Source organism: Balaenoptera ricei, chromosome 18 (assembly GCF_028023285.1).
Source record: "Balaenoptera ricei isolate mBalRic1 chromosome 18, mBalRic1.hap2, whole genome shotgun sequence".
Classification (NCBI taxonomy): Eukaryota; Metazoa; Chordata; class Mammalia; order Artiodactyla; family Balaenopteridae; genus Balaenoptera; species Balaenoptera ricei.
In genome coordinates this window covers 11,757,467-11,783,430 of record NC_082656.1, presented here as the reverse complement: position 1 = coordinate 11,783,430, position 25,964 = coordinate 11,757,467, and the positions used below count along the sequence as shown (strand labels likewise).

Sequence of the window (25,964 nt, the reverse complement as noted above, 5' to 3'; positions counted from 1 at the left end):
AATTTTATAACTGCCATATTTTTCCCAGTGTGTAAGTTGTTTCCTCTTTGTAAATTAAATGCTTAGAGAGACATTTAACTCAGCATTCATTCATTCATGTAGTCAACAAAAATTATACACTGTTTTGTGCACTGAGAGAGAATGCAATAATGTATAAGACATGGATTTTACCCACAAAGAGCTTAAAATACATAGTAAAGATAAGAAATATACAGGAATAAGCATAGCATAAGGGAGAAAGGGTTTAGCTAGGCATTGTTAAAGCACTTGACGTGTACGACTCTCATTTGTTCCTCATAATGTACCTAGGAGATAGGTACTGCTATGATCTCCATTTTACAGAGAGAAAATGAGACTGGGAGCTGAAGTAACTTAGGGAAGGTCACACAACTAGGATATGGTAGAGACAGGATTCAAACCTGGTGATCTGACTCCAGGGTATTTACTGTTATGTATACTGCCTCCCACTGAGAGAAGGACAGAAAAAAAAAATTCTACAGGCATTCACATAACTGTGATGATTTCCAGCCTTTGTGGGGGGTCAGGGTGAGGCAGTGAACTGAAGTGAGCTGTGATGGATGGGCAGGATTCAGACTGGTGCACATGCGGGGAAGAGTGTTGTGAAGCAGGAGAAGAGTCTGAACAAACAGATGCAGGATACAGACAGTAGGAAATAAGATGGGCCAGCGATTAGGAGGTGTAAAGGGGAGCAGTGTGAGATGGGACTGAAAAAACACATGTAGCCTCAAATGTCAGATTTTTTTAGGTCAAGGAACCAAAGATTAAAGCTCAGGTATTACAGTTTGGAGCAGTGGTGTCTGTCCTTTTTCGGGCTCACACATCTCTTAGAGAAGATGACTAAATATATGGCCCCTTCCTAGAAAAATTCACATATGAACATTCATCCATCCTGACCGCATAATAAATGAAGTATTCATATTTTGGAGAAAATGAAATTTGGTTATTTATCTTAATGTCTTCCTCTATCTAAAGATTTTTCTGCCTCTGCATTTATTATCTCTTTTTCTCCAGAAAATGTAACTTTCCTCCTGTTCAAGTCAGTTACTCTCTCCATCTGGCATTCGGTCCTACCCTCCTCCACTTTAGCTACTCTTTTATCTTGGTCTCCTCTCCTTTGTTAAGCTTCTGGACTTCAGTTTTCACCTCTTAGTTCCTCATTCCTATTCACTCCTTTTGGCTTCACCCTCATCCTCTACTTAGGCCAAGGTGTTAGGGACATACATATTAATTAATATGCTAAAAGTTTGGAAAAGTCCTTCCATCAATTAAAAAAACAAAACAAAAACACAATCTGTGTAACATTTTATTTTTAAGCCCAGAATTTTCCAAATACCTTTAACTATACTTTTTCTCATTAGCATATTTCAAAATAACTGTGTTCCAAGAAATACCAGTTTGAAAATGACTGAGCCAGAGTTCCTTGACTTCTAAAGCATACTATAGACATAACTCATTTTATTGCACTTGGCAGAGACTGTGTTTTTTACAAATTGAAGGTTTGTGGCAACCCTGCATCCAGAAGCTCTATCAGCACCATTTTTCCAATAGCACTTGCACACTCCAAGTCTCTGTGTCACATTCTGGTAATTCTCATAATATTTCAAACTTTTTCATTATTATTATATTTTCTATGGTGATGTGTGATCAGTGATCATTGACATTAATACTGTAATTGTTTTGGGGCACCATGAACCCTACCCATATAAGGCTAAACTTAATTGGTAAATGTTGTGTTTGTTCTGACTGCTCCACTGACCATTCCATTCTCTTGTCTCTCTCTCTCCCTATTCCCTGAGACACAACAATATTGAAATTAGGCCAATTAATAACCCTACATTGGCCTGTAAGTATTCAAGTGAAAGGAAGAGTCACAGGTCTCTCACTTAAAATCAAAAGCTAGAAAGGAGTAAGCTTAGTGAGGAAGGCAGGTCGAAAGCAGAGATAGGCCAAAAGCTAGGCCTCTTGTGCCAAAGAGTTAGCCAAGTTGTGAATGCAAAGGAAAAGTTCTTGAAGGAAATTAAAAGTGCTATTCCAATGAACGTATGAATGATAAGAAAGGGAAACAGCCTTATTGCTGACTGGAGAAAGTTTTAGTGGTCTGGATAGAAGATCAAACCAGCCACAGCATTCCCTTAATCCAAAACCTAATCCAGAGCAAGGCTCTGACTCTCTTCAATTCTATGAAGACTGAGAGAGGTGAGGAACCTGCAGAAGATAAGTCTGAAGCTAGCAGAGGTTGGTCCATGAGACTTAAGGAAAGAAGCCATCTCCATAATATAAAGGTGAAAGGTGAAGCAGCAAGTGCTGATGTAGAACCTGCAGCAACTTATCCAGAAGATCTAGCCAAGATAATTCATGAAGGAGGCTATACTAAACAACAGATTTTCAACGTAGATGAAATGGTCTTCTATTGGAAGAAGATGCCATCCAGGACTTTCATAGCCAGAGAGAAGAAGTCAAGGCTTGGCTTCAAAGCTTTAAAGGACAGGCTGACTCTTTTGTTAGAGGCTAATGCAGTTGGTGACTTTAGGTTGAAGCCAAAGCTCATTTACCATTCTGAAAATCCTAGGGCCCTTAAGAATTATGCTGAATCTACTCTGCCTGTGCTCTACAAAATGCACTAACAAAGCCCGGATGACAGCACATCTGTTGACAACATGGTTTATTGAATATTTTAAGCCCACTGTTAAGACCTACTGCTCAGAAAAAAAGGTTCCTTTCAAATTACTACTGCTCATTGACAATGCACCTGGTCACCCAAGAGCTCTGATGGAGATGTACAAGGAGATTAATGTTGTTTTCATGCCTGCTAACATAATTTCCATTCTGCAGCCCATGGATCAAGGAGTCATTTTGACTTTCAAGTCTCATTATTTAAGAAATACATTTCAAAAGGCTATAGCTGCCATAAATAGTGATTCCTTTCATGAATTTGGGCAAAGTAAATGGAAAACCTTCTGGAAAGGATTCACCATTCTAGATGCCATTAAGAAGATTCGTGATTCATGGGAAGAGGTAAAAATGTCAACATTAACAGGTGTTTGGAAGAAGTTGATTTCAACCCTTATGGATGACTTTGAGGGGTTCAAGACTTCACTGGAGGAAGTAACTGCAGATGTGGTAGAAATAGCAAGAGAACTAGAATTAGAAGTGGAGCCGGAAGAGGTGACTGAATTGCTGCAATCTCATGATAAAACTTGAAGAGTTGAGGAGTTGCTTCACATAGATGAGCAAAGAAACTGGTTTCTTGAGATGGAATCTACTTCTGGTGAAGACGCTGTGAAGACTGCTGAAATGACAACAAAGGATTAAGAATAGTACATAAACTTAGTTGAAAAAGCAGTGGTGGGGTTTGAGAGGACCTAGCCTAATTTTGAAAGCTGCTCTATTGTGGGCAAACGTCATCAAACAGCACTGCACGCTACAGAGAAATCATTCGTGAAAGGAAGCATCAATCCCTGTGGCAAACTTCACTGTGGTCTTATTTCAAGAAACTGTCGCAGCCACCCCACCTTCAGCACCCACCCCCTGATCGGTCAGCAGCCATCAACATCCGGGCAAGACCCTCCACCAGCAAAAAGATTATGACCTGCTGGAGGCTCAGATGACAGTTAGCATTTTTTTTAACAATAAAGTATTTTTACATTAAGGTATGTACATTGTTTTAGACACAATGCTATTGCACGCTTAATAGACTACAATATGATATAAACATTAAACATAACTTTTCTATGCACTGGGAAAACAAAAAATTCATGTGCCTCGATTCATTGCAATGCTTGCTTTGTGGTGGTCTGGAACCGAACCTGCAATATCTCCAAGGTAAGCCTGTCTTCTCTCCTGTTCTTTTTCTGCCTGACTTCCTTCTTGGTATCCCTGAGGAGCTAGCTGTCCTTTGTTGGCCAATTAAACCTTGTTGTTACACAGGGGATCTGACTTTGGGCTACTACTCTTCTGTTTTTATATTCTCACTTTCCTTGGGTGATCTCAGAGGTTTAAATTATGAGCTCCATGCCGAACTTGGTTCTCAAATTTCAAACCATTCTATACATTTGAAAAATTTGGATACCCAACAGACCAATCTGACCAGTCATCTTCATTCTTCTCTCCCCTAAAAGCCTGCATCTTTACATTCCCAAACACATTTAACAGCTTCCACATCATTTCTTCTCCCGGGACAGATTCCCCTCGTTCTTACTCCTCACAGCTGGTCAATTATCATGGTCCTTCACATCTTACCTCCTAAGTGTTGTTAGAAGTTGCCCTCCTCTCCTCTTTCTTCCACCCCAATTTAGTTTAGGCTCTCATCACCTCTGATCTGGACAACAGCCTCCTGCCTCAAGTCTGGACATCCTAAAACCATAATCTGTACAGTGGCCTGAGTAATTTTTTAAAAAACATAAATTAGATCTTTTCATGCTTAAAATTCATTCATTGTCTCACTGTAGCCTTTAGGATAAAATACAGGTACCTCATGGTACAAAATGCCCCCCACCCCAGTAACCTTCAGAGATTTCTGCCTCATACTTCTACCCGAATAATTTAGACCTACTGTAGTTTCACAGAGAAGGTGGTAGTTTAGCATACTATGTTTACATGTCATCTGTAACAACTCCAAATCTTTCTAAATCTTTTACTTATGATTAACTAAAAGGAACACCCATCCAGAATCCACATGGCGGTCAAGGGCCCTGTTTTGTGTTATCATGGCTTCCTTTGTAGATGTAGGATTTTTTTTTTTTTCTTTTCATTATCTGTCCTTCCTCTACACTGTAAACTCCTTGAAAGCAGTAACTTTAATCATATGTGTCTTTTTGCTTCAAGCATCCAGCATAATGTCTGGCACACAGTAGATATTCAATATTTTATATTTGTTTTGTTTGGATAACCACATCCAACCTGAGTCAAGTTGGGATCTGGCAACAGAGAATAAGGACCCAACAGGTCCTTCCAGCTCTTTTCTTTATTGTGTGTGATGAATTTTGACATTTTCTATTTGAATCTTTTCTTTTCATTTTATTTCATTTACAAATAATGCTGGTAATAGTCCAAGTAATTGATTTGCTAACAAACACACCAATGGGTTATAATTCAGGATTTAAAAAAAAAAACAAAACAAAACACTGATGTAGTAGAATGAACAAGGGCTTTTGGAGAAAGAAAAGTGGGCTCACTTCTTGGCTCATGTATTGATATTTGTTATGTGATCATAAATAAATACCCCAACGTTTGACCCTAGGTCTCCACATCCTAGAATGAAGTATAATACCTAATTCATAGAGTTGTAAAGCTATCTGCCAGCATCATTTGCCCATCCACACTTACTCTTTACTACTTTAACTAGCTCATTCCACCCCCCCACCCCGAAAACTTGCTGGTAAATGAAGACTTATCCACACAACCCAATCTTAGATGCAAGATTTATTTTTAAAGAAAGTCTTCTGTGATATTTGGTTCTTAACATTCCTGTTTTAGATACAAATTGAACTGAAATAGCACTACAACTGTATTTAGCTGTTTCATCTGTTAGTGACTTAAAATGAAGGAAAAATTAAACAGAACTTTGAGGAAAAAACACATAAAACATTACTATCTGTCATCTTCTGATCAATAAAACTGCCTAAACATTTTATCTGGAAAGAAGATATTTAACAATATTTAGCCAGCAAACTGAGGCTGGCTTTCTCTTCTTATTTGCTGATAAAAAGTTCTAGATTTATATTTATCGGACTGATGATTGATCTGATGGAGCAGATTCTACTGGAATAACTACTTATAAATGGATTTCCATGTAAAGCTTGTCCTTAGTGCTGACTGTTTATGTTGAGGTACCTTTGCAGGCTGTTGCTCTGGCTCCATAGCGCTAAGTCATCAAAACAAAATAATGAAATAAATAAAATATTTTCAGTATGCAGACTAATTTGTCCTTCGGTATGGCACTGCTCTAAACGTAGTGGCAAAATCAGTTTTTTACCTATTTGTGAATTAGTGCCAAAGTCTTTCAGAGGGAGGGCAGAGCACTCAGAAGTGAGGCAGTGATGAAACCTCACCTCTTCCTCTTCTCCAAGTTGCTAACGCCCACAGTTCGGCATTAGGAAAACAGTTTTGTTATCTCACACTTTTTTTCCTCCAAGTGTGACAAACATGGTGACCCATATGTTTTCAACAGGTGAATAATATCCTCATCATATCCTCTTTAAAAAACACGACATTTGAAATATTAGCTGCCTACATATAGGAGAGAGATGGTCTATTGATAAGTGAGTTGAATTGTTCATTGCCACTACTTTCCAGGTTGGTAGTAAGTATAACTATAAATCTGTAGAGGGATTACTTTGTGGGAAACTCTCCATACAGAGAAAACAGTAAAAAAATAAAAACCGGTTTCAACTAGAACACTGTATTAGAAAGAATAGACCTCATCACTGCGGTTTGTGAAAGATTTGCAGCATAACAAAGAATGGCTTATTCTTAAAATAAAAAAAGATGTAAGAACTTATATGTGAGCTGAATCATGGTTGATGTCTAACAAACATAGTTGAATTATGTCCTTTTATTATATTTTAAATTTACAAAGTGTGGTTAGTGGGATGTTGTTACAGTTAAAAGTACCTTAAAAGTGTTTTTATAGACTACAGAATCCATGGTTGGAGAGGACATACATTTTTGGAGATACAGAAAGATGGATACAGTAAAATATTTGCAGACTCTAAAATGGCCTTGTAGACATTGTAAAAATAATGAAGAAAGGCTAAGAAGGCTAGATATTCAAGGTGAAGCTTTTATTGATTTTCACAACTTTTCAGCTGAATTAAAAAATTAACTTAGAAGTTTAAGTATTTTAGCTTTTGTAAGAAATGGACATGTGTTAATGCTGTCTCTAAGAGCTTTGCGAATTCTCTGTTTGAAGCTGAACATGAGCCCTTTGGGTATACTATTTATGACTGCAAAGCAACTTCCTAATTCAAAGAGAGAGAAAAAAGACTTATAAAGACTCATAAGGCTTTTTCAACATCAAATAGCTTTTACTAAACAACATTTTGATGAGTTAAGTGTGAGTGAGTCAGGGACATATGGATTAAATTTCCCTTAAAACAGATTTGGGTTTAAAAATTAAGGGGAAAATCCTGAGCAAAATGCATTTCAGAGAATCCAGAATGTTTAAAAGATATTTTCCCCTAAATACAAATATCAGGTTGATTCCAGTCTAGTTAGACTTTGTCATGAAAACATCTTAAGTATAAATGTTAAGGAATTTTTTAAAAATTCTAGTTTTGTCAGGAAAAGAATCTTCATTAATCATATTAGAATTGGACTGTGGGGAATAGTTAGGCCTGACTCAAGCAGACATGATCTGAGTCAGAGTTTATCTGCATCTATGAAACAACTGACCTTGTTCTCATCTATAGTATTTACATTCTTATTCCATTAAACAATTATAGTAAATTTTTTCTGTGCTTTTGGCTTATATTCCTTTTTCTTCTTTAAATAACACATTTCCCTGAAAAACTCTTAGTTTTTAGAATTCTGTTGTTCCTTTCATTTTATTATTATAATTTTCTAGACTCTTGAGTTCTTTCTTCTATGCCCTAATATTTTGCTTTTATCTTCCTTTCTTATTAGCTCAGTTTTTAGGTAACATTCACTCCTTAAATAAACAACTTTGCCTCTGGTAGATGAACATTTCAAGTTAGAACATTTCAAGGCCTAAATTATCTATCTGATCATCTTAATTGTCTATTTTCACTTATTAGGGTAGGCATATTCTATACCATAATTCCTGGTTATTTGAGTTGCTGAGTAGGGGTAGCAGAGCTGATTCTCCTGCTGACTTTTTTTTCCTATCAGTCTCTGAACCCCAGAGTTCTACATAGTCACTAAGTATTCAAAAACTGGTACTGAGTAAGTAAATGAGTACGTGAAATGCAGTCAAATAGAGATTTAGGGAGGTAGGAATGGTCAACCTCAAAAAAATTCTAAGTAAATGAGCACAGGGGGCCAAATGTACAGTGATAGATGGTAATTAGAATTGTGAAGGTGATCACTTTGTATTTATACAGATGTTGAACTATAATGTTGTATGCCTGAAACTTTCATAATTTAAAAAAATTCTAAGCAAGTTTCCTCCTCCATCCCTATCATTTGATACCTGCTTTTAGTTTGAATTGGTAGAACAGAGATTGTATGAAATGCAAAGAATTTGACTGGTTAACAATAAGAAAAACAGTCTGAACAGCTACTGCCCTCTAAACATCAGTGAAAGTGCATGGGAACTGTGATGAGCTTCAAAGGTGAGTCACGTGGGGAAAGTGATTGTCATTTAGGAGAACCTCCCATTGACTACATTCTATTTCTCTTAGTAGACCTCCCTTATTTCTATATTTTTCTCATTCTTAAATTCACATAATGCATTTCTTCTAAGTTTCAGATTCTTGACTTTGGTTAGAGTATGTACGCACGTGTGTGTGTGTGTGTGCATGTGTGCGTGTGTGTGTGTGTGTGTAAAGGATTGTAAATCTACCATTTTGAAAACACCCCCCACAAAAATTCCAACCGTTACACTCTAACACTTCTTCCCCATGTTGCTAGTTCCCTATACTAATTATTCTTTTTAAAATATTCAAAATAACATTGTAGTCCATTGGTTATAGGACATTTTTTCCATGTGATAGAGAGAGTTATTATTTTTTTGATTAAGAGTCACAGTGGTATCTTGATGTTAAAAATGGGGACCTTAAGGGACATTTAGTTAAAATAACATAATTAGTAGAAATTGGGATAGAACCAAGATTAGCTTAACTTTAGATGTTCATACCCTGGAAAAGACAAGTAATGAGCTGAGTCATTATTTGAATGATTTAATTAGTATGAACATATGATCTGATAATTCAAGCTCCCAAATACTTAATTTCAAGAGCTCAAAAGTTTTATTTTGTCTCTTGGTTTTGGTATAAATTAACTAGATAATTATCTCAGCTCTCCAGTTTACCTATAATGAACTTTTTTCAAGGGGAACATTTTAAGGGCAAGTAATGTTGTTAGATTTCTTCATGGTTCAAAGGTACATGGGATATGGTTGATAGCCTTAAGGAATTTACCCTCTAAAAGGAGGGAGAAAACATATAGAACAGCATCTACAAAACAAGGCTTTATGTAATAAGTGTCTTAAGATTAATATAATCAAAATTTGGGGGGCAGTTATAATAAAAAAGATAGATAATAACCATCATTGGGAAGAATGTGGAGAAACTGGACCCTCCCACACTGCTGATGGGAATTAAAATAATGAAGCCACTTTGGAAAACAGCCTAGCAGTTCCCCAAAAAGTTAAAAATAGAGTAATTATTTGACCCAGCAATTCCATGCCTAGGCATATACTCAAGAGAAATAAAAACTTAATGTTCACATAAAATGTTGTAAATAAAAGTTCATAGCAGCATTGTTAGTTACAACAGCCAAAAAGTGGAAACGAACCAAATGTCCATCAACATTTGAATGGATAAATGACAAAGAATGGATAAACAAAATGTGGTACATTCACACAATGGAATATTATTCGCCATAAAAAAGATATACATGTTACAACATGGATGAACCTTGAAAACATCATGCTAACTAAAAGAAGCCAGTCACAAAAGACTGCATATTATATGATTCCACTGATATGAAATGTCCAGAATAGGCAAATCTATGGAGACAGAAAGTAGATTAGTGGTCCTCTAGGGCTGTGGAGGAAGGATGGGAAAGTTGGGGGGAATAGCCAAAGAATATGAGATTTCTTTTTGAGGTGATGAAATGTGCTAAAATTGTGGCAATGGTTGCATAACTGTGAATATACAAAAATCATTAAAATCATTGTGCACTTTAAATGGGTCAATTGTATGGTATGTGAATTGTATCTCAATAAAGTTGTTGCCAAAAAATGTTATGGGGTGATAAGATTGGCTAGTGAATATTTCACAAAGTATTTTATTTAAATAGGTATAAAAAAGGGTAGAGATTTTGATAGGAGGAGATAAGGGAGGGTGTAGATTAGAGATGTGTGAAGGATATTTCAGGTAAAAAGAGAAGTTTGGACATTGGTGGTGTGGGGTTGTAGAAAATCGTTTAAGTTATTTGACATTAAACACATGGGTGGATTGTTGGTAATAACAGCTTACATATACATAAACAAAACATTTTTAACAACTTACAGAACTGATAAAGCATGAAGGACCATCATTATTAACATTAACTCAGAATTCTCTAAATTAGCAAAATTACTAACATTTGGAAGTAACAATAAAGGAATCCGTATGAATTCTAATTCTATTATGTAAAATATTTCTATTGTTACCCGCATATATGACAGAACTACTACTCTAAAAGAAATGAAATACATTCTATTAGTGCAAGACAAGCCTTTCTATCAATTAAATTAAATCATTCACTTGTCAATTCACACAAATTTGAGTTAATTTTAAATTTTAGTTACTCAATAATTACTTGAAGAAATAACCTGCCAAGCTAAATTTCAAATTAAAATAAATAATTGAGATTTTAGATTAAAATCAGTTGAATTACACAAATTAATTTCAATGTTTTAAGTAAACAATATAATTAGTAAGTTGAAATTTTTAATTACATATGAAATCTTAGGTGCTAATTCACTTTGGTCAATCACTACAAACTAAAAAAGCAATTAAAATACATTAAGTTAGGTGTTATTAATGTAATAATTGATTGGCATAGTTCTATATTATAATCATATTAGTCATTTGCAACAATACATAATAAATTGAGTAATTAATAGTCACACATAGTTAACTTGCCTCTTGAGATGAACAGCTTGGGAAGAAAGGGAACTAAAAGTGAAACAGAAAATTGTATGACATTTAAAACTGTAGAACTTTGTGGACATTGTATCTTTATTAAAACTAGAAAATTCCAAAGAAAATGGAGAAAACCTGAGAAAGGGTCAATGTTTAAATACAATTGTGCTGAAAATACCCTGTCAGATTTTTTTAACTTACTAGATGATTTTGGGGAATACATATATAAAACTAAAATGAATTATTATGCTTATTCATAAATTTCTAAGTATACTGGAGCCAGTGTAAAAATTGAGTTATCAACTGAGGATCTTGGTTTTACATCATTTTAAGAGTCTTTAAGTATATACACATATTTATGTAAAGACACTATTTGGTGTATTTTAGTTTGTGCCATATACTACATATTTTTAAGGAAATACATTATTTTATATACTTGTTAACCTTATGCAAGCTACTTAAATTTGTCTTGGCCTCTATATCCTTACTTGTAAAATTAAGGTAATAATAATAGTATCTACCTCTCAGGATTGTTGTGACTATTAAATAGGTTATTGAACATGAAACCCTTCAAACACTGCCTGGTTCCTAGCAAGACATGCTGCCTATACTTCTTCCTCTTTTTTTTTCTTTTTATAAACAGAAACTGATCCTAAAAAGACATTATTATTTAGCAAATGTTGACTTCTGAGACAGAGATAACAATTATTTGGATAAGCATTTGTTAGAGCAACAAAAAAAGTCATGTATTTATGTGGTTTAAAACTTAACAGCTGATTTTTTTAAAACCTAAGAACACTGGTTTATAATTAACTTCCAAAATTATTTTTATGTGACATTGTCACTATCATGGCAGTCCAGATTAGTAAGTAGGCTTCCGCATTTACAGAATGAATCTGTTAGACACCTATATATTATGCAGGCTATTTCTGTGACTGTTACTTCTCCCTTCACAAAATATCCATCCCCTACTTCTTTTCTACTGCATTCAAAGTTCAGGGTCACATTTGTGCACTGCTGATTTAAACATGAACACTGTAGACTAAGTAGAAGATCAATATTTTAGGACAGTTTATAAGATTTTTCAGACACGAGGATTCCACAGAAAGAGTATGAGTTAGGACTTGGTGGATAGGGAAAAGAGCAAATTGCTCAAAGAAAAATCTGTTTAAAAGACAGAAGTTGTAGGAGTATTGATAGAGACAGTTGGTTAAGATACGATTTTTAAACAATTTATTTCAAGCCTACTTTCATTGCTCTTTACATATTTTAACTTAATGTTATTTTGAAAATTTTGTTTATAAGCATAAATTAATATTAATAATTACTCAAGCTACCTTAAAAGAGAGAAATATAAAGGAGTCATTAATCATTACCAGATTTTGCTTCTGGTATTAGTGGGCAGATCTTATCATAATAAACTTCAAGGTACTAGCCAAATTTGTATCAACTAATTACCTATAGTGGGAACTAAAGACCAGAGATGCTAAACTAAACTGTATAATTATTGAACATATCTGTGAGGATATGTGAATGAGGAAAGGCAACACATTATCTCAAAAGGTCAGAAATCGTGTTTGTGAATTTTCTCTAGTTCTTTAGGATCAAGACTAAGACCAGAAAATGAGAAAACAATCTGTGGCAAAAAGAAATAATGGACTTCATTTGCTCAAATTGCCAAATGGCCTCAGATAAAAATCTCTGAACTACTAGAAAACCCCACAAAAACAACAATACTAAAACTTGAACATTTCCTCAGGAATTCAAGGCAAATGTTTGTACATAGACTTAAGATTCGTTTTAAATAGGAAAAATCGTTTTCATGATACAGAATTGCTAATAACATAGGCATATCCAGGAGCTGGTGTTAGAATAACCTTATTAAACATTTTCTAGAAGAGGAAGAATAACGTTCCTCTCCAGTTTACAATTAACAATAACATCTTCTCTTTGGTAAAATGAGAGATTTCTAACTGGCAGAAATATTGTTGGAGACTTTCCTAAAGCATGCCAGGTAATTTTCAGCTCAGTTCTGGAAACAGGAGTGCTATTTTGTAAACATATGATGAATGTAAGTTCACTTCTCTATTGTCATCTGCCACTCCAATGTTGTATGGGGTGAAAATATAGAATAGAGGTAAGATTCAACCACTTTTGAGACTCTAAAACAGGAGTTTTTAGCCTGAGATCTAGGATATGATTCCACAGACTGGTTTCCAGGGGTCAGTGAACACTCTGATACTGTGTACAAGATTGTCTGTGTACCTTTATGAAACAATCTGCTTTCATCAGATTCTCAAAAGTGGTTTAAAAACCAAAAATGGTTAGATGCCAACACTAAGGTATATATAGCCCATTGGGCCATTGTAGATGCTGCTCTGAATTGACCTTAGACGAGCACCAGGACAAAGTGAAAACTGAGGGTGGGCAGGTGAAAGTATGTCTCCTGGTAGTGGGGATTAGCAGTGTGGGGAGAGAGAAAAAAAACAGGGATGGGGAGGGACATGCCCAAGAGTGACAGCAGGAAGGAAATGGCTATTTCAATGGCCACCTGCCCGAAGTGGCTATTTTTCACAGCTGTTAACATGTTAGTCATATGTGAAGTCTACCATCCTGTTCCCCCCGCCAGCCCCCCCAATTATTCAGGCAGTTAGATGGGAACAGTTTATGCTATCCATTACTTCTCCTATATTAAAAGTTGCTCTTCACTACACAGAAAGTAGATGCTATTCATTTATCGTTAGTTTGATATGTATTTTCCTCTTTTCAATACTAGAAATGAGATAAATTATTAACGTTCACATGACTGAGCATTGCTCCAACCACTGGCACTAGCTTATTCATCAGGAGATAGATTTTAAATTCAATAACTTTGTGTGCATTTATTACTTACAACAAATAAAAAAATATTTAAAAATTTACCTGCAAGATTGTCGATTTCCTTCTCTTGGAGCAGACTGACTGCATCGTCATCTCCTTCCAGCATAAGCTCTGTCTCTGCATTCTGATTCACTATTGCTTGACTTCGGAATGTTTTCTTAGACTTTACTACATCTTCTTCAGTGCCTAATCACAACCAAAATATAATAATTTAGGTCATTGTGATTTACTTTCTTATAAATCCATTACTTTCTTATAAATATATGCTGCATTTACATACTACTTTCAATTATAGAAGATTTTTACCTTCTTTATCTTGTTTGGTCTAAATAACTCCACGAGAAAGGCAAGGGGTGTAATCACCTACTCTACTGTTGCAGATGAGGAAACAGGCTGAGAAAGCTACATGCCTTGTTGGGGAACCTAGGACTTGGGACTCTAAGATCACTGCACTTTCTACCAAAAATCTGACTTCACCACAAACTTGGTTTTATCCATAAAATTAAACACTTTTACACAATTATACTTTGGTGTGAATCAGATAATCAACTGATCATATCATTTTTTAAAGTAGATAAGTATGAAGAAAACAAGAAAGCATTCACATCTGAAGGGAGAAATGGTTGTTACTGGGAAACTACAGAAAGGCAGAGTAAGGAATGATGTAGACATATAATGTACTTCAAAACAGCTATTTCCTTAGCAATGGATGAAATAAATAATGGCTTTCTAAAGTGATATCCTTATTTTGATATAAAAAATAGTACAAAAGGCCAAAATTCAAACGCACAAAAAATAACTCAGAAAAATTGAAATATAGCAAGAGTTGACCTAGCATTAACTTGTTAATCAATGCGCAGGTTAGAAATTACAACACATTTAAATCTCTCATGGATTTGACTGCTTAACAAATATTTCAATATTTGCATTCAAACATCTGCTTTGGCAGGTGCCATTGAATCTGAAATTATCTGAGCTACAAGTAAATCATATGTATACAGCTAAGAAATACCTTTATTTCATGTCACTTGAAGTTGGAATTCAACCTGGAAGAAAATGGTGTAATTTACTGTGTTCTAGCTTTAGTATTAGGATATAGGCTTCAAGGAGCAGCATTAACTAGAAAAACACCTTCACATTTCATTTGGTATAGTGGATATATTCCTGAATATGGGAGCCTAATAAATCACTGCTACACAGTATTTTTGTATCATAGTTTTAGGGGATGTTATGGTATTGTGTACACATGCAATTACTCTGCAAATCTTGTCATGCCTTTGGCCAAAATCCTCTCCAGTGAACAATGAATACTTCCGGTCAATTCTCCTAGGCCCAGTACAGGACTTCCCACAGTCCCTTACTGCCTGTGGATATTTGCTCAACCATTTTCTTGGACGTGCATCTAGCTGTAGTAAAACTTGCATTGTAAACCAGACTGTTAGCTTCTTTCTTTGCAGCTTTCACATTTCTTTTTGTTAGTGACTCAGAGCCAATTCTGTTTGCTAAAACATTAACAAATTGACGCAAAGGTAGCCCAGAGAGGAGTAAAAAACACATGTTGAGGAACACAGCATGTCATGACAGCACTGTAGACTGTCACTGGCTGAGAGGTACCGTCTGTCATCCTAGCTCTTACTGGACAATAGCATCTAGAGAGCACGGTTTAAATATAGCTTAACAATATAAAGTAACACATTGTTAAATATATCTTTCAATAAATACTTCAGAGACATACAGATCAATGCTACATGGAAGGTGAGGGGAATTAAATGGCTTATATGTGTAGTCTTCTTTCACTGGCCCACAGATGATTCTTATTTCTGGAATAAAAGCTTGAGGATTGATTACTGAATGCTCCAGAACCTTATCTTAATTTCATTTGGATTGTTGGTGATATAAAGCCAGCACAACAGTAATCTTCTGGGGACAGCTATCTTTATACGTTGTTTGCTTCTTGGGTAGTAACTTAATTTGAGAAACTCGGAGCTTGCATCATCTGAGAACAAAGAGGCAAATCCAGTGATTAATAACCAAGAAATCTCTCCTGACGTCTTTATAGCCATATTTCTACTAGACATCTTCAGCTGGATAGTCCTAGTTCCACGTTTCCCTAACTGAACGGATTATCTTTTGCTTCTTCACCTCCTCCTATTTTGATCTACCCACTTAATTAAGCCACAGACACAGGATTCATCCTGTAAGGTGATGGACTCGACCCATCTCAAGCCATCATCATTCTAGTTTAGAAGGCCTTAATAGCTCCCTTATTCACACCACCCTCTATACTTTTGTCAGAGTATTATTATTAAACACTAATAAGTTGAGAATATTTTCCTGCTTAATATTGTGTGTTAACTCCTCCCAATCAACAACACTCAGTGCAAGGCTTCTACTCTAGGATACAAATCTAAACCCCATAGCTTGACTGATTAAGGCCTTTTACCCTCTCATTACCAGTTTTGTCTTAGTTTTTCTTACTCCCCCATGAGCAATACTGGACCATTTACAGCTTCCAAAATATGTCATGTTTCTCAGACCTCTTTACCTGTGCTAAAAGTATTCCCTCAATATGGTATGTCCCTTCCTTCCTCCTTTGTTCGGCTAATTCTTACTTAACCTTCAAAACTCACCTCCTTCAGGTGCCTTTCCTAACCAATCCATACTTTCACAGTCTACACAGAACTCAACCACACTGAGTGGGTGCTATCTGTTATGTGTATGTCTTCTCCACTGGGCTATAGCCTCATTCTGCAGCCTCAGTGCCTGGTACCCAGCAGGTGTGCCATGAACACTTGCTGAACTGAAGTTCAAGTCTACCCACCCAGAGTTCCCCACTCTGATTTCTTAAGGCAGGTTTGTGTGCACTCTCCCACGTGCTGTTTTTTCTGGCCGTGCAGCGCGGCATGTGGGATATTAGTCCCCAACCAGGGATCGAACCTGTGCCCCCTGCATTGGAAGTGCGGAGTCTTAACCACTGGACCGCCAGGGAAGTCCCATCCCTTATGCTTCATAAATCCTGCTACTAAAGTAGTTATATGTATTATAATCGTTTGTGTGCTTGTTATCTACACACAGCCTGGAAGCTCCTTCCTTGATGGCTAGAAACATCCTTCTGTCTTTGTAATCCCAGTTATTAGCACGCTGCCTGGGACACAGCAAGTCCTCATAAATACTGAATAAATGAATAACCTGAGACATAAAAGTTACCTCTGGATATCTCTTAACCTGAAGATTCCAGGATATCTCAGAGATTCTTGGTGAATTGCCTTCAGTTTGAGCGCTTATTGAAGAATCTATGAATTCACATGAAAGGGAACTTGGTTCTTTACATGAAATAGTCAATAAAGCCCTTTATGCATGAGTCAGCTTAATAAAGCAAGTTTTTCCTTGTATCACAACTGTGTGCATTCTGCTTTGTCTTTTTTAAAAAAGGCTTTACATTACTCTTGTGTTATTAAAAATATAAAATAAAATTAAAATCTTCCAATAAAGAAAATTTAGTCAAAGGAATGTGAGCTCTCAAATGTATATTATATTTGAGAAATGTATATTCAATTTTACCCCCTCTAGTTTTAAAGCAGTAAAACAATTATGTCTTCAAAAGATATGTAGTAAACTAATCCCTACCAACACACCAAACTTATCATCCCTGTTGAAGTGTTATCAGTTTGCAGCTCAGTAAACTTCCTGATTTTTATGATACCGCACCAAACATTTATCTAAATGAAAGTGTATGAGATCCAAAGGTGCTTTTCAATCACAATATCCTTTATGAATTAGACTTTCATTTATCAAAATTACAGGCAAAAAGAGGTAAGGTCTCAAAGGGCTGTCTCATTACAAGGCTTATAAACACTGTCCTTAGAAAGAATTGGTTTAACACCCAGCAAATCAAAATCTGATTGGGAAGAGAATTTATCTGAGATCATCTATCTTCAGAAGACATGTTGGACTGAGTGCACTTCTTGGCCTCTTTAGCCATTCATCAGGAAATTAACAAGCGAGTACCACAAACCACCAGAATGCCTTAGCTTTGAAAATGTGAATTATGTGTTAAACTGGATAGGCTAGACATATACCTTTATTTTCTAAGAAAACATTAAAATGCCATAAAATTTGAAAGGTTTCAGAATAAAAAATTCCACCAAATTATAGATTAATGAAGCCAAATCCAAAAATTACACTTAAGTTATTTTCCACATCATGTTACAAATAACAAATACAGTAAAACATCCTATACACATTAGATTTCTTAGTAAGTAAATATGCTTAAAGCTCTGTATGTGAAAATGTCATCTAATATAGAATACTGCATTACATGAACCTAAATGAAGCTCCTCTTTTGTAATATTTCTCTTAATAATAAGGATCCACGTGAAACAAAGTATATTTTAAAAGTGAAGTAACAAGAAAACTACGTTTCTGTTTTTAGTACTGTTATTATACTCTAGCATTATTACTACTATAATAATAATAATTATTATTAATTATCATTTAAAAATTATATTGTTATTTTAAACAAGGATAAGTTAAAATATAGAAGTGATAAATTGGAGACATTAACTTATCTTGATAATATTCAGAGAATATGTCTAACTGGAAAGTCTGGGCAATTAAGGCAAAGAAATTTCATTTGCCCATCATGTATTTTTCTATTGATACACATAAACAGTTAATGTAAAGAAAAATACTATAAAGTAGTTTATTTCTGTTTAAGGAATTATTCTATAGTCAACTCTAAAACATCTATACCAATAAGGAAAAAAGTAATTTATAATAATAGGGAAACAATAAATCATGTCTGTGTGGTTAATGCACAAAGAGAAAAGATATAAACCCATAACAAGCCAATTTTAGTGTAGCATTGGCTTCTTACCAGTTTTATATTATAGTTATCATTTATTTTCCATTGAGTATGGAAATATGGCTTTAATTTTCATTTATTAAAATGATACATGAACATACATGTGTATCTACCTACCTATCTACTTATCTACCTATATTATGTATATCTACTCTGTAAGAACACATTTTCCATATTATTTGATCTGTACAATTTAAGTACATGGTGTATGACTCATGAGCTGGCCCCTGCTTATTTAATCTCACGAATTTACCGATTTGACCTCTTCACACTTTATATTCCCCAAGAGCTGAATGCTTTTGTTCCCAAACATGCCACACTGTTTCAAACCTTTAAGTCTGATGTGTAATTTCTTTTACATGGAATTCTATTACCTGCTCTGTCGTTCAGAATTCAGTTTAGTTGATTATTCTCTTCACTGTATAAATTTTGTATCTTATAAGTCAAAATATATTATTTTTTGATACTTTTCTGAAGTCTTTTATTTAGGTATTCTCATATTAGATTTTAATTTTCAGTGTATCAAGTGTCAAAAAAAGTGGCAATCAATAAATATTTGTTGAGTGAGTACATGAAAATACAAACATAATTTGCATATTAATCATTTTATATGTACAGTACTTAAGAAAAGTTACTTCTCTCTTTATGTCCTTTACAGTTGCCTCGTAAATGAGTAAGGTGGATTGTGTGATTTGCAATTCTTACTTTATTTTTCCTGCAAACATCCATTAAAAACATATTTTAAAAATATATCCAGACCAATCTCCTAACCTCAGTTTCCTAGCCCGTTGAAAGAGAACCAAGTATTTTTTAACTGAACTCTCACAGGATTATTGCAATGTTGCAATGAGACAATGGATACTGAAATACTGTGAAATGTGTGAATATTATTTATATAATAAGCTCTCAAAATGTTTGTTAAAATGTTGATAAAATAGACTAACAAGAGTATTAAAAGTTTACTAAGTACATAATTTAAAAATGAACAAGAATACAACCAATACGTTATTGCTTACAATAATGTTGCCTAAGATTTATATAAAGGGGGAAAAAAGCAGGCTGATGTGAGGATTTAAAAACTCAAATAAGATAACGGATGCGTCTAAGGTCTTATTAGCACAATACCTAGTCAATAATGAGTATTCAACAAATAATGGTTTCCTTTCCTTCAATTGGGATTAATCTTCTTCCCTCCACCATGCTGTTGTAACACTGTTTATATTCATTACAAGGCAATATGAGCCTTCAACACCTCCCCTAGATCGGATAATTTCTGAAGACAACAAGGATAGCGTGTAGGCAGGTACCATGAAGTGTTTGTAAAGCTGACTGGAGTGTAAATAGCTTACATTAAAAACTGATTTTCCCTCAATAACCATATTATTCATTTAAAGATATTATTAAATAAAATTACATAAGCATCAATATATTTGACATGCATTTTTGACTTTGTATATAGGCATCTTAAGAATATAAGTGTTCTTAATATCTTGGATAAGGAAAAAAACTGCTTTCTCAACAAAGTTGATATCGTAATTTGTTTTAGAGAATTATATAGATGAGCCATTTAATACATACTTTTCTTCCATCATTGGAAGGAAATGGGAAGAATGGAAATTTAGTCTCATTTTAATTTTATCTAAATATAGTATCAGGAAATTCTAATGTTTCTAAACATCTTGAAATCAGTTTAAGATGGCAGTCTTTTTTGGAGGAGAAATTCTTTTCAATATACACCATTTCACAACATTTTTAGCTTGGGAAATGTGTTTTGACAAAAATCTCCCCTTACGTAAGTAAGAGAAAATGCTGCAATTCATTTTCAAACCTAAATACTTCTTTGAGGAGTATTAATGACACATAAATACTTCGGGAAATTTTAAGTAGACATTACTTTTTCTCATTAAAGCTGAAATCAGAGCAACAAATATCTTTACAGAACAGCGCTTTTAGTAACTCCAATGATACTATTTAATTTCCACTAAAAGGAAAAGATTTTAAGATAAATACTCCCAACTAATTACATTAGATATGGTGATATGATCTTATGCAATAATATGTATGAATCAATCTATTACTGAGAATTTTACAATTTTGAACATTTTAAACAAGATGAAAGAATGGTTTTTGTTGTATTGAGAAACCTAACACTCAAAAATGTTTTATGCCAATCTTAATGTGAGATAAAAGCAGTAGTACATACATAGAACAAACTTCACTGTAACAATCATTTACTGAAAAGTATTTTTCTTTGTAAATAATTTAAATTCAAAATTAAATTTTGCCTTTGACTCTTTTACACAGACATAGTATTTCCTTTCTTAAGAAACGTAAATGATGATGACATAAAAGGAAAGACCTGCTGAAGGTCAGGACTGAAAAAAAAAATCATCTTCTGTATAGAACAGGATTAAAGAAAAAACAGTCTTTGCAATAGAAAAATCCTAATGGTAAAGACTGTTAGTGATATTGAATAAAAACACTATTGGAAAGAATGACTGGAAAACTCAGGTATCTTTTTTTCTCTTTTATATTTGATGTTGAGTCAGGAGCCTCACTTTATCAATACAAAATCTTTTTATGAAAGCAAGTATTTCTATAAAAGAAATAGACTGTTTCTATTCAAATAAACAATTTCTATTTGTTGTTTCAAACACACTTTAAGTAAAAATCTGAATCGTTATTGACTAAATTTAATTAATACAGATAAAAAATCTGGACAGTTTACACATCAAATTCTTCCTTTCTTAGTTGTGGGTATTTTAGTCTGAATGCATTGGATTTAACCATGGTTCTCACTTCAATTCATTTCTGTTGACAGAGAATATATTTTGTAATTCAAAATAGATATTATCTATATCACCATAAAACTACCAAGATACAAGCTTCAAATTTATAATGAATTTGATTCAGAAATGGTAATGCTTACCTGAATCAATAATTGATATTACTATTTATGGTTCATTTTAATACATCGTTATATCACATAAAATTAGAGTACAGCATGAGTAACTTGTACAGACTTTTGATTGTTTTAAACTAGACATAAACATTACATCTGCAGGTAGGCTGTTTTCTGAAAAGCTTGAAGAACTTATTTCAACGGCAGAGTAAATATCCAGAATTAGCAATATGGACATTAATTAAGATGGAATGTTCACAGATTATTATTCTAAGTGGTAAGTTCTTATTCACATTAGTTATGCTTGTAAACGACTTACTGGACTATAAGAAATAAAAGAAAATGGCTACCTAACATCAACAGTTATTGCTCTGTGGAAAAGGACATCAAGGACACTTGCAAGTAAAAGAATTGGATCAATATTAACGTGATTTTCATTTCATGCTTCCCCAACTCCAGTAAGCTGACAATATACTCTGATTATGTGAACTGCCTCAGAGTAACACAGAAAAGGTTATTAGAACAAGAGGTGGAAAGGGAATGCACTTTTTATATTGACAGGCCTGCTAATAGAGTATACTGATTTTCAAAGACATGCAATGCATTTTTACAATTTGGTTCTGACAGCAAAAATGGAATTTCATTTATTCCTAATTCAAAATATTCATATATAAGCAATATTTCTTAGAGCAGACCAACAAAGGGGATATTCATAAAGAGCATTTTTAAACAGTAAAAATGCAATTAAAAAAGGTACAAGAAAATATTATTGAATTTAAGTACAGCATTATGTAAGTATGAAATGCTAACTTAATAATCTTCTTAATGGAGTGAATGTAGAAAACTGCATTCTATGCTTTTTAAAGGAAATTTGATAAGCCATATTTTAAAAATATACATGATGATAAATGTAGAATCTCTGTGGTAGGAGAATATTATGTGGTAGGATTTTGATTAGCCATTAAGTTAGGGTGATTTTAAAATATTTTAAATAGGATTTCATTACATTGAAAATCACATGGCACACTTTACTTGTGGAAAAAGTGCTAAAACATATAGAAAACTTGGGCTAGTTTGGAACCCTCTAAATATCATAAAGAGCAGAGATAATGCATTATTCATCTTCGTGACTGTTTGAGTACATAGCATAGTGTTTGGTCCCTATGTTAAAGTATGCTTAGAAAAAGACCAGCAGGAATAAATACATCAAAATGGTAAAGGCAGCTATCTTGATGGCTGTCTATGAGTGACTTTTCCCCCTTCTTTAAATTTTTTTTGTGTTTTCTAGATTTTCCACAATGACTATGTTTCTTTTCAGGAAGGAAGGATGGGAGGGAAGGTGAAAGGAAGGAAGGAAGGATGGAAGGAAGGAAGGAGGGAAGGAAGGAAGGGAGGGAGGGGAAAACGAACAAAGGAAAGAAACCTTTCATTGTGAGTCAAGAGGGTAGATGGCTGATGAGTAGCAGAATGGAAGGAAGAAAGTTTTGGCACTCTTGGAATGAAAGAAAAGATGAACTGGACAGCTTGAATGAGGGCTGAAAGGGTGGGGAGACGTCCCCTGGCAGTGGATGGCATTAACCTGGGGAATGATGCTTGGTGTTTCTTTTCTAAGCCTGCCACAAAATGCAGTGTGGAAAATTTACTTTAAAACTCTGAGAAATGGGGGGTAGGAGATGTTTTGGATAGATAAGCAACTGGTTCAGAGACATGGAAGGAAGATGTAATTAACAGGAATTTCTCTTTAATTATTAAAAAATGGGATAGCTAAGAGATAGTGCTAGTATAGGTTATCAAAAGCACTTTTAAAAACACTAAAGACATTTTAAATTTTTTTTTTTTTAATTTTTTTAAAGGAATTCCTTTTATTTTATTATTTATTTATTTATTTATTTATGGCTGTGTTGGGTCTTCGTTTCTGTGCGAGGGCTTTCTCTAGTTGTGGCAAGCGGGGGCCACTCTTCATCGCGGTGCGCGGGCCTCCCACCATCGCGGCCTCTCTTGTTGTGGAGCACAGGCTCCAGACGCGCAGGCTCAGTAGTTGTGGCTCACGGGCCCAGTTGCTCCGCGGCATGTGGGATCCTCCCAGACCAGGGCCCGAACCCGCGTCCCCTGCATTTGCAGGCAGACTCTCAACCACTGCGCCACCAGGGAAGCCCTGTACTTTAATTATTTATAAATGTAATTCTATGTACACTTTTTAAAAATTAGTCTAAAAATATAAGCAAGATTATGAGCAGTTCCATGCCACTGAGCAATAGATCTATTAATATAATTTTGTCAGCTCCTTATCTTTAGTGGTTTTTGATGCTCTAACTGGAAATAAAGTACAGACATAAAAAACATATTTCAGAATTTGAAAATACTGTCCTTATAGACCTATTCCATAGACTATCATACTTCAATGCTGTTATTGAAAAGGATGAATGAATGTGGTTAAAATACTGTGTATGTACCTTGAAATGAATTAATTATCAATTAAATAAAAGACAGCAACTAAGTACATAAAATTGTATTAATGTGGATGCTTTAAATGGAATAGGTGAAAGATATGATTCCTGTCCTCAAGTGGTTTTTCTTTTATCTCCGAATATAAAATACTTAAAATCAAAATACTTTCTGATAACTTTACAAGGTGACCTATTACCAAGTGCAAAATATTGAGGCCATTCAAAGAAGTAAGTTAGGGTCTTTTATGCCTCCATGTCTTGGAAATTTCTGTTATTAACTCTGCTCTTCCCTGCTCACCTGGTAAATTCCTAATCTTCTCTCAAGTCAGTTCATAAGTAATTATTTCTGTGAAGCGGACTCCAACCCGATAGGTCCAGCGTTAAGTCACCTTCCCTGTGTTCCTCTATGAAGTAACACCTCCCTCTACGAGAACTGCTTATTTCTTTCCACTAGACCAGGATTTTTCAACCGTGGTACTACTGATGTTTTGGGCTGGATTTTGGTCGTCATTCTGGGGAGCTGCCCAGTGAATGGTCAGGTATTTTAGCAGAATTCTTGGTCTCTACCCTTTAGGTGCCAGTAGCACACGCTGACTTCCACACCTGTTGAGACGCACTGCACTAAACTATGTGCTGTGAGAAGGCAGAAACTGTTGCCTCAGCCTCTGCATTCAACATTTAGTGCATGCATGGCATGTAGAAGATATTCAATAAATGCTTTTAAATTAATGAAGCCACTTGATTCCTCTGAATCAGTTTAAAGCCTTCCATCTGAAGCTTCACATAAAAACAGGGGAGTTGTTAAAACCTTTGCTGATATGAAAATGCTGTTACACAAAAACTTTAAAATGTGTTTTATAAGCATATTTTATAAGTCAGCATTTATATAATCCATGTAAATTATTTTAAGAGACTATAAAACCATAGGGTGAAGATAAGACTGTATTAAAATATGACACTGGCATCAAAAAGAGCTGAAAGATGACTCCATGTATGTCTTTCTCTCACTTGTAAAAAATTTACATCATTAACTTTTCAATAAATTATTTTAACAATAATCAGATCATCTATTTCATTCCAGATATGAAGATTTAATTAATAATACACCAACTAAAATGGACATATCAATGAACAATAAGAAGACGATTGCTAGAGACTACATGGTACAAACAACAGACCACTAGGTAAAAAAATCAAATCACCTTTTCCAACTATTATAAATGTAAACTCTTCAAAAAACTGAAGTCAGAAAAAATGAAGTCAGATAATTTGAAGCTCCTGTCTCAACAACTGTATATAGCTGCACTAGTATTTTTTATTCTTGGTGTTTTCTTATTTCTTGATGACTGCAAGTAGCACCTTACAGTAGCCATGCATACACCATCAAAACTAATTTAATTCCAGATTAATTACAGAGCTGCTTTTTATTCATCAAGGTCATATCTTGATGGTTTCACAAGCTTAGATAAATCGGGTGTTAAGCAGATACATCTCTGAGGAACCTAAGGATGTTCTCATTTGCAGTTCTCAGCATATCTTATTATTTATTGCCAAAGAAATGAATGATTAATTTTGTCATCTTTGCTCCATGGTTTTTTTCCTCTGGCTAAAGCAGCCTGCCCTCCTCTGCGACGCCTGATCAGACCTATTTAGGATGATGGCTTTGATCGCAGACATGGAGCTTGAGATCTTAGGCTTTGATGAAACATTGCTCCACTATAATTTCATGGAAAGGAAACAGAGTCCTACATGGTAATTGACAATCAACAAAGACAACCAAACTTATTAAGATTTTAACTATTCTTTGACGGCATAATCTTTCAGCACCAGAAATGGACCAAAATTTGTCTAGTTTAGGTTTTATTTAAACATACAAACAATATACAAAACCCTCCTTTTTCAATCATTTCCTTATGAGCTAATTTGCCCTGAAGAAGAAAGCCCTGCAGATCAGAAGATGAATTTATAGTTTAAAATATTTTCCTTATATTCTTCCATTGCTATGGTCTGTAAAATTCCTGGTAATCAATTAAATTTGC

General features: G+C 34.6%; 1 protein-coding gene across 8 annotated transcripts in view; it reads right to left on the bottom strand.

Moving 5' to 3' along the window:
- NBEA (neurobeachin) overlaps positions 1-25,964 on the bottom strand; it is a 612,623-nt gene that overhangs the window by 210,005 nt on the left and 376,654 nt on the right. For 5 of the 8 annotated variants that reach the window (XM_059902450.1, XM_059902451.1, XM_059902453.1 and 2 more), the window contains 2 exons: positions 13,755-13,898; positions 10,833-10,865 (listed from right to left, as the gene is read on the bottom strand). In XM_059902450.1, coding sequence (XP_059758433.1) covers positions 10,833-10,865; positions 13,755-13,898 — 177 coding nt within the window. The remainder of the gene's footprint in view (positions 1-10,832; positions 10,866-13,754; positions 13,899-25,964) is intronic. The other 3 variants (XM_059902452.1, XM_059902455.1, XM_059902456.1) reach the window with 1 other exon arrangement.